Source organism: Argopecten irradians, chromosome 6 (genome assembly GCF_041381155.1).
Source record: "Argopecten irradians isolate NY chromosome 6, Ai_NY, whole genome shotgun sequence".
NCBI classification, from domain to species: domain Eukaryota; kingdom Metazoa; phylum Mollusca; class Bivalvia; order Pectinida; family Pectinidae; genus Argopecten; species Argopecten irradians.
In genome coordinates this window covers 9,284,400-9,294,992 of record NC_091139.1, presented here as the reverse complement: position 1 = coordinate 9,294,992, position 10,593 = coordinate 9,284,400, and the positions used below count along the sequence as shown (strand labels likewise).

The following is a 10,593-nucleotide window of genomic DNA, read 5'->3' as shown; positions in this document are numbered from 1 at the left end:
ATCTCACTGTGTTCTAAGTCACTCAGTAAGTAAACAACAAAGGATCTCGCTGTGTTCTAGGTCTCTCAGTAAGTAAACAACAAAGGATCTCACTGTGTTCTAAGTCACTCATTAAGTAAACAACATATGATCCCACTGTGTTCTAAGTCACTCAGTAAGTAAACAACAAAGGACCTCTTTGTGTTCAAAGTCACTCAGTAAGTAAAACAACAAATGATCTCACTGTGTTCTAAGTCACTGCGCAAGTAAACAACAAAGGACCTCATTGTGTTCTAAGTCACTCAGTAAGTAAACAACAAAGGACCTCGCTGTGTTCAAAGTCACTCAGTAAGTAAACCACAAAGGATATCACTGTGTTCTTAGTCACTCAGTAAGTAAACAACAAAGGATCTCACTGTGTTCTAAGTCACTCAGTAAGTAAACAACAAAGGATCTCACTGTGTTCTAAGTCACTCAGTAAGTAAACAACAAAGGATCTCACTGTGTTCTAAGTCACTCAGTAAGTAAACAACAAAGGATCTCACTGTGTTCTAAGTCACTCAGTAAGTAAACAACATATGATCTCACTGTGTTCTAAGTCACTCAGTAAGTAAACAACAAAGGATCTCACTGTGTTCTAAGTCACTCAGTAAGTAAACAACAAAGGATCTCACTGTGTTCTAAGTCACTCACTCATTAAGTAAACAACATATGATCCCACTGTGTTCTAAGTCACTCAGTAAGTAAACAACAAAGGACCTCGCTGTGTTCAAAGTCACTCAGTAAGTAAACAACAAAGGATCTCACTGTGTTCTAAGTCACTCAGTAAGTAAACAACAAAGGATCTCACTGTGTTCTAAGTCACTCAGTAAGTAAACAACAAAGGATCTCGCTGTGTTCTAGGTCTCTCAGTAAGTAAACAACATATGATCTCACTGTGTTCTTAGTCACTCAGTAAGTAAACAACAAAGGATCTCGCTGTGTAGGTCATAAGTAAAAACAAATCTCACTGTGTTTAACTCATAGTAAAAAGGACAATTAGTCCTAGTAAGTAAAACAAAGATCTCACTGTGTTCTAAGTCACTCATAAGTAAAAAACATAAGATCTCACTGTGTTCTAAGTCACTCAGTAAGTAAACAACAAAGGATCTCACTGTGTTGTAAGTCACTCAGTAAGTAAACAACATATGATCCCACTGTGTTCTAAGTCACTCAGTAAGTAAACAACAAAGGACCTCTTTGTGTTCAAAGTCACTCAGTAAGTAAAGAGCAAAGGATCTCACTGTGTTGTAAGTCACTCAGTAAGTAAACAACATATGATCTCACTGTGTTCTAAGTTACTCAGTAAGTAAACAACAAAGGATCTCACTGTGTTCAAAGTCACTCAGTAAGTAAACAACAAAGGATCTCACTGTGTTCTAAGTCACTCAGTAAGTAAACAACAAATGATCTCACTGTGTTCTAAGTCACTCAGTAAGTAAACAACAAAGGATCTCGCACTGTGTTCTACTTAAGTAAAAAAGATCTCACTTGTAAGTAAGTCAAAGTAAACAACATATGATCTCACTGTGTTCTAAGTCACTCAGTAAGTAAACAACAAAGGGTCTCATTGTGCTCTAGGTCACTCTGTAATTATTGTATATTTATTGTAAATTAGCATTATCTTAGATACAATTCATGTTATTATGACGTACCAATTGGAGATGTATTGTTCATAGACAGAATCATTAGGGCAACACTCACATGTTGATCATTTTGTTGTACAGATGAAACTCAATCTACGGCAATGAGCTTGTCCTGTGTGACCACTACAATGGCTCCTACGACAACACAGCAGGGTAGGTGTATGTAATTTGTTATATGTGTAAACTGTTATCGTTATATGGGTAAACTGTTGTCGTTATATGGTTAGACTGTTTTATCTTTCAACTGTCCCACATAGTACTGACGGATAACTACTGCCGGATAAACTTGTGCTTTATCTGTCAATACGAAATGCTTTATCCGTCAATACAATCACCTGAGCTTGTTTCATATCTGACGGAACCTTTTTCTAAGTTGACCCAGAACTTGAACCTTCCGGTGAATGAAACGTCATTCAATCCCGCTAAAACCTGACGTCACATTCACCGGAATGACGTCATTTTTACGATGTCGAAAATATCCTATGGCAGTGTCGTCTATTTCTTGGCTCATGGTAAAGTTATGTATTGTAAAGTAATTCTTTAATGGGTATTTATTGTTTTTGAGTATTTTCATTTTGTTTCAGTGATATATCACACTGAATAGAATTACGGATACTGGTTGTAAATGCACTTATTTATTTCCAACGGCAGTAAAAAAGGAGTACACTCTCATTCGGTTTACGGAATAAATCTTTACCTCCGCATCAAAGAAGCGTGTCGCTGCGAGCAAAACGAATGGTTGCAGGATAAACAGAATACACGGTTAGTATTTTACAATACAAGTTTTATTTTGATGCTCGACACGCAAAGCCGAGATGTCTCGGCAAAGCCTCGTCATCTCGGCTTTCCTAAGTCTCGCACCAGAATAAACCTTGTATTGTAAGATACTAACCATGTATTCTCTATGTCACTGAACCATCCTGGTGGTAGATCTGTACTTACATACAGAAAAGATCTTCTTAAGGATAAATAAGTAATCATGGGTGTTAAATTTCGGGATATCCTTATTGTTTACGATAGAAGCGCCATCTTGTATTTCAATACCTAAGCGCTTGGGGAGATAACTCTGTAATATGCAAAGACGGAATTCTAAATAAGAAGATCTTGCATTGATAGGTTTTTTAGTACGACGTTACAAAGTCATCTTTATACATGTACTCCTTATGATTTGGTCATCACTGATCATTTTGTTGACAATATGAAACCCAATCTACGACTATGGACGTGTCCTTTATGACCACTACTACGGCTCCTACAACAACACAACAAGGTACAGAGTGTTTAATCTGTTAGATATGTAAACTGTTTTTGTAAGATGGGTTAACTGTTTTTGTTAGATGGGTAAACTATGGTTTTTGTTAGATGGGTTAACTGTTTTTGTTAGATGGGTAAACTATGGTTTTTGTTAGATGGGTTAACTGTTTTTGTTAGATGGGTAAACTATGGTTTTTGTTAGATGGGTTAACTGTTTTTGTTAGATGGGTAAACTGTTGTCGTTAGATAAGTAAACTGTTGTTAGATAGGTAATAAGTTGTCATTGGATGGGTTAACTGTTGTCCAAAAACATTGAACCATTCTGGTGGTAGATATGTGCTTACATAGGAGAAGATCTACTTATAATAAGGATAAATAAATGTCCATGGTTTTACATTTTGCGTTTTAGATGTGCTTACATTTTGTGATATCATTATGGTTTACGATACATGCATCATCTTTTATATCAATACTTACACACTAGAGCACAAATATCTGTAATATGAAAAGACAGAAACCTATTTAGGAAATCTTGCTTTCTTCTGGATTGTTTTTAAGGGACAATTCACTCAGGCTAATTCTTTTACATAACCAAGAAGCAAAATATGACTTAAATGTATTGTTCTACATTTCTTATGAAACATATGACATAAAATATTGACAAATTCCACGTCATTGTTTAGTATTTTAATTAATATCGTTGAAATATCAAATCATTGATCAATACGCTTAAGCAGGTACAATATGGACGCTGTAACCATACCAGAGCCAAAGTAAAGCATGCTAAACAAATAAACTACATAACCACTGAGAAGGTGATAAAATGATTTTTAGGCAAGACAATTCACCTAATAAAGTAAACACACTACTGTCAGAGCGATTTGAGCAGTTCTAGACAAAAGGTGCGTTACTCTACGAGCAAGGGACAGGGTTCGGCATACAAGAAGTTCGACCACAATGTGTAATGGCGGACAGCGAGCGAGTTTGAACATCTACACACATGTCACAGCCATGGGCTTTTCAGGCATATCACAGTAAAACCGACTGATCTAATTTCCATTAGAACTGGTTTTTTCCGATATATTTACAAATTTTAATGCTCTCTTAGACTGAATTGCCCCTTTATTACGACGTTATAAAATACTCTTTATACATGTACTTCATATGATTTGTTCATGAGATGATTACCATTAAGTTATCATTTTGTTGAACAGATGAAACCCAATCTACCACTATGGACGTGTCCTTTATGACCACTACTACGGCTCCTACAACAACACAACAAGGTACAGAGTGTTTAAACTGTTAGATATGTAAACTGTTGTCGTTAGATGGGTAAACTGTTGTCGTTAGATGGGTAAACTGTTGTCGTTAGATGGGTAAACTGTTGTCGTTAGATGGGTAAACTGTTTTCGTTAGATGGGTAAACTGTTGTCAAGTGGTAAACTGTTTTCGTTAGTGGGTAAACTGTTGTCGTTAGATGGGTAAACTGTTGTCGATTAGATGGGTAAACTGTTGTCGTTAGATGGGTAAAACTGTTGTCGTAGATGTAAACTGTTTCGTTAGATGGGTAAACTGTTGTCGTTAGATGGGTAAACTGTTGTCGTTAGATGGGTAAACTGTTGTCGTTAGATGGGTAAACTGTTGTCGTTAGATGGGTAAACTGTTGTCGTTAGATGGGTAAACTGTTGTCGTTAGATTGGTAAACTGTTGTCATTAGATGAGTAATATGTTGTTGTTAGATAGGTAAACTGTTGTCGTTGGATGGGTTAACTGTTGTCGTTTGATGGATAAACTGTTGTGGTATGAAGGAAAAACTATTGTTAAAGATATTCAAATAGGATATACATTCATATTGATCATTTTAAAGAATATTTATTCTCTCAGTGAATTATCACGCAGGTTTGAACCCATTCTTTTTCTCTTTAGCTTTGATGATGGTATTAGTGCGCCTAGCTGAAAATGTTATTGTTGGAAATTAGCATACATAAGGTTTAGTAGCAACAGATAGGTACAGTGCAATTACAATGTAAATATTACAGATTACTAGGTGCCTTAAAATAAAAATAGTTACATCAGTTTTTTCATCACATGATACTGTTGTATGCAGACGCACACGTTTTATTTTCATACAATTTGTTTTACTATTTTTTAATTTTTTTTTTCGTTTTATAACTGGAATGACTAGATAAAAGAAAAGATAAGCAATGGTTGTCATATTTTTGACATGCACTGGCGTGTAACATACATTGGGTGTTCTAGTATATCTACCATATATAGACATGCTAGAAACCCAATGTATGTTACACACAATTGTGAAAGCCAATGATTAAAAGGCCGTAAAACTCTATACATGGGTAATCTGTAAACCATTTGAAAAGTTTTTACATTTCAACACGAATGTTTTGAACTTCAGCTGCTTAATTATTGTTCTCTATTCTTTTATAGGTGTTTGCCTGTGCCCCGTGTACATCGCCCCAAACGACACAGTCACAATTGATAAACTAACAGAGCAGATCAAGAAGGAGATGCTGATCGATACGAAAAACACATCGGGTTTGTATCCATTCCTGTTAGGTTTCCAGCTTTGAACTGAAATTCCTGAAATTCCAGGCAAACAATCGATGCATAATAACCGACTATACGGTAACTAACCTACATTTGTATTGCAACCCTACTATGTACATGGAATATTACCAAATGCCATTGGTTTTCACCAATGCATGAATTGCCATGCGCTTTCTGTGACGTCATTATCATTGTAACGTCATATTTTCGTGTTAGTGATCGCGGCAAATAGCTGTTCAAATGGCTGTTCTGTCATTGACGTTGTTGATCAAAATGCAAAATATCTTTGAACTGTATTCATTTATTAATTATGGGAGTATGAATGCAAACAGGACCGCGGCAAATTTCATATGAAGCTCTAACGCGCTTCATTAAATTTGCCGCTGTAGAGTTGGCATTCATACTCCCATAACTTCCAAATGAAAGCAGTTCAATTCTTAAATGAATGTGCATGTTTATTACGATTTATATAACATCAAATAACGTAACCACCTTTTTATTATTAATGATATTTTAGCTTTCAGACGATCTTTGACCTGTGCAGAAGACCCGAGACCCTCGGCAGCGTACATTGGCGCTGTAGCCGCGACAATGATGACACTGATAGGATGCGTCATTATATTACCAGATTTTCTCACTACCGTCAAGTCGACTTCAATGCTGTGTCGACCAGCAAATCGATGTTGAAATATCTCTGCTGTAAGATTTGTCGTTTTTCTATTACGCTGAAATCACGCTGACTAAAAACATCTTAGAGCATCAATATATTGTTTTCTTATGTTATTTTTTTAATGAAATCTTTATTTTTGTCTCTAAAATACGTTTACTTATTAATAGGGGTACGTACAATAAACGGAACACGTATACACATACGGATACGGAGACGTCTTTGACTGGGATCGATCATTATATGTAATATTTACCATCAATTCTATAAAATCTTTTCCTTTCAATATTTCGAAATTAAATCAACATCAAGATAGCAACTTGGGTCAAAACATCGCATTTGTACATGTGTGAATAAAAGTAAATGCGTGTATAAAAGTATCAAATGTTTCAAATCAAATGCGTGATTTTCGATCGCTCAACAGGCCTTTGGCTCTTTTGCAACACCGTATCAAAAATTAGCCTCAAAAGATGAAATATGCGTATATGTATACCGTTTATTGTAAGTATCCCTATTACCTTGAAAATTGAAAAAATTATGAAAAAAGGAAAAATAACCACTTTGTGTTACCATTAGCTTTGAAACAATAACTATGGATGTGTTTGAGCGTTTCTTCCATAAAGACATAATATTAAAAGTAGATTGTTTTCTTGTGTTATGTACGATTATTGATTTTATTGATATGATTTGTAGTGAATTGTAGTGAATTGTGCCTACAAAACATTCATAATCATATGTAGGCACATCCTCGTTGCGTTGTCCTAACGTATAACCGTCCTTTTTACCTGTATATCAGTAGAAATAGAACAACAGGTTTATATACTTTATACAGAACTTGTTTTAGTTATTGATTTGTAATAAATCGTAATTTTATATTACAAAAAGCCTTTACATTGGTATAATACTTGACCTTGGTGTAAGTGTTTGATCTACCGAAACAAAGTAAAGAGAAACACAACGTATGAATCACATTATCAACAATAAGGATTTCCACCTATAGCGATATCTCTGAAACAGCCACTGGGACACACAATAGCGACTAATATAGACCCTACTATCTCACAAATTTTAAGAACAAATGTAATTGTTTGTTTGAATGTTTGAAAGTAGTTTCTTTAGGACAATAGTATTCACTGTTTAATCATTGTCTGGCATTGATGTTTACTTGTATAACAGAAGGCGCGTACTGAGTAGAGGATAAACAAACAGTTGTTTTATATAATATCGAAAGAATTCACATTACACAATACAAAAGTAATACAAATTAGACTTGTAAATATATATCGATATATCAAAGGGAAATATCAATTGACGTTTAAAATTTTATTTCTTTTATTGGTCATTGATTTTATTTATCCCCAAATTAATTATCAGAGGGTAATGATTAAGCGTCTCTCCACTAGAAGTTAAGTGACAGGCGTAACTGTCTATCTTCGTGATTGTTTGTATGAAGTAGAATATGTTTTTAAAGATGTTACACAGCCGACGAATGGTAGTCTTTATCTATTAAAAAACAGGAGCAGATGAATAAGTGTTTTTCTACAGTAGCAAAATGTTACTTAGTTTACAGCTATTACCATCATTCAAAAGTCTGAGTTTTTAAAAAAATATTTTACTTCGATAAAAAAGTAATAAAAATAAGTATTTGCATCCCAAAAATATCCATGACACTATTCCCTATATGGAATGAAGTACCGATTTCGCAGACAACGAAAGCAAAACAAATTATCATATATATACACGAAATATTATCAATTATGGTTCAAATGATAAATTTTGTTTATGCTCTGTCGGCGGTGGAGCATTTTTAATGATTTTTGTAATTAATTTATCTTTAAAATAAAATTAACAATTTCTTTAATTTGAAGAGTTTTATCTTTAAGTTGTTCTCTCTTAGCCCTGTCCACTGGCTTTGAGGGCGAAGACTGTCTAATTAATAATTTTGAATATGTTTTGACTATGGAAGGTTTCGGCAGAATTTCAATGAATTCTTCAGAGGAAAGGGAATAAAATATTTACAGGGATTAATGACGGCCGATGCAGTGTGTTACTTTTATACTCAAAATGTAGCAGACACATACGTTAAAGGGACAATTCACTCAGGAGGCTAATTCTTTTACATAACCAAGAAGCAAAAATGGCAAAAATGTATTGTTCTACATTTCTTATAAAACATATAACATTGACAAATTCCACGTCATTGTTTAGTATTTTAATTAATATTGTTGAAATAGCAAATCGTTGATCAATACGCTTAAGCAGGTACAATATGGACGCTGTAACCATACCCGAGACAAAGTCATGTACGTTAAACAAATAAACTACTTAACCACTGAGAAGGTGATAAAATGATTTTTAGGCAAGACAATTCACTTATTAAGGTAAACACACTACTGTCAGAGCGATTTGAGCAGTTCTAGACAAAAATGTATTACTCTACGAGCAAGGGACGGGGTTCGGCAAACAAGAAGTTCGACCACAATGTGTAATAGCGGACAGCGAGCGAGTTTGAACATTTACACACATATATCACAACCATGGGCTTTTCAGGCATATCAAAGTAAAACCGACTGATCTTATTTCCATTAGAACTGGGTTTTTTTTCTGATATATGAACATATTTTAAAGTTCTCTTAGACTGAAATGTCCCTTTAAACATGGTTTGTTTTTGATTTTATAATCTACTTTGGGATTATAGAAATAACTCTGACTAGCCTTGACCTGATTAGCCTCATTTTCCAAATAGTTTTATTACAAATAGGAAGACACATTACCAACTATAAAGGTTTAAAATCCTTTCATAAATTGCTTATTAATATGCTTACATGACAGAAAGGAAGATGGTTTATTAATTTCTTATGAAGATTTGAATACCCCATTATTACTTAGTATCATAACTTTTGCACGTGCTCATACAATGTTGCAGGGCAGTACGTGACCTTAGTCTGACACTTGGTAATCCTCGACCTTGTATCACAGAGGTCATGCGGCGCTAATTTACAAGCTTTATGGACTATTGGAAGCTTGATTAGACACTAATGTAAATCGTTGAGCAGTTTATTTTAACGCAAAATTAAATAGAATCACCATATACATATTGGTGTACATAATCTGTTTTATTCTTTGCGTTAGTAAAATATTGTTGTCAGGGATATATATTATAAATTCCCTCTAGTTTTGATTTAAGTACTGTAACCAACGTTCATTTGCGGCTACTAAATTTCATGATTTAAATTTCAAAACAACTTCGCGAAGGTTAGCATTCGTAAATTAAAATAGAAATCGAAATTTCTATCTATGTGAATATTTATACTTATTCGATGAGATAAACTTTCTCGAAATGAATTTAGTACTAGGATCGCAAAACTGAAATCATAGGCGAAAGAAAGCTTGTTTACAGTAGCCCCAAAGTCATAACAAAATCAATCTAAAATCGATTTGAATTTCAGATCTGAATGCCTGCACCTTAATTGTCCTTAAAAACCCAAGAAAATGTAATATAGTTATAAAAAAGTAACAAATACAATGCATACATAAAATCTTCATAACATATTTCACTCTAATTTCTTGGTTTTTATTTACAAAACATACAAAATATAACTTTAAATGCTGACTGATGAAAGATATAGTGTGTTTATAAAAAATAAAAAGGTAATGTGTACTTGCTTGAGATCGAAATTATATAATTTTGTACTGTATAATGTATTTATGTATTTAACGCCATTCCTACTTGTTCACTTAGTGTTTAGGTTAGGGTTAGGTAACATACATGTATGAAAGTCTTAGTCTATTAATCGGAAAACTGGTTTATGAAATATATTCTTTTAATGAATGATTAACATTGTTTCTGTTTCGAAATCAAATCGTTTGTCTTACACAATAAAGTGAATGAAAGACGCAAATAGAACCGTGGGTGTTTATGTATCACCTGGTCCCGCTGTTAGCCGCTTAACAGTTACAAAATATTACTGACCTACAAAAATACAAGTTGAGATGTTAGGATGTATCTCTGTTATAACACATATATGAATCACTAGACCGGTGGGTAGGGAAAACACAATGGACGAAGGGACTTATAGGGGATCGTTTGTCTCTCTCGTTAATGAGTCCTTCTACGTCATATTCTGATTAGTGGGTTTCAAGCTGAACAGTATTAAAAATATTCGTCACTGTATGGTAAGGCATCGCGAAAGATACTGTACTCCATTTTTGGCGTGCAACTAAACTTCGCGCGTTTCACCTTTAAACTAAGCCCTTCTTTACTTATTACAGAGTAAGCTCGTTGTGGGTAGGTATCGACTGTGACGTCTTAATTTTTTAGCGAAATTCATGTCATTTCTCTGAAAAGTATGACGTTACGCTCCCAAAACACATGACGTAACAATTAATACCTACACACAAGGGCAGATAACTCCTGTAATATCCAAATACAGAATAGCA

The 10,593-nt window shown here is 34.3% G+C and overlaps 1 protein-coding gene across 2 annotated transcripts; it reads left to right on the top strand.

Annotated features, from left to right (window-relative positions):
* The first annotated feature begins 1,768 nt into the window (after window positions 1–1,768).
* Window positions 1,769–6,784, top strand: LOC138326261 (uncharacterized). 2 transcript variants are annotated; one of them, XM_069272381.1, is made up of 4 exons: window positions 1,769–1,817; window positions 4,133–4,204; window positions 5,367–5,474; window positions 6,004–6,784. In XM_069272381.1, exons 1-4 carry the CDS (start codon window positions 1,793–1,795, stop codon window positions 6,171–6,173), a joined length of 375 nt encoding a protein of 124 aa, XP_069128482.1. In that variant the 5' UTR covers window positions 1,769–1,792; the 3' UTR covers window positions 6,174–6,784. The 2 variants fall into 2 exon arrangements, with proteins under 2 accessions (XP_069128482.1, XP_069128481.1); XM_069272380.1 differs by lacking the exon at window positions 1,769–1,817 and adding an exon at window positions 2,284–2,934.
* The last annotated feature ends 3,809 nt before the right edge of the window (window positions 6,785–10,593 follow it).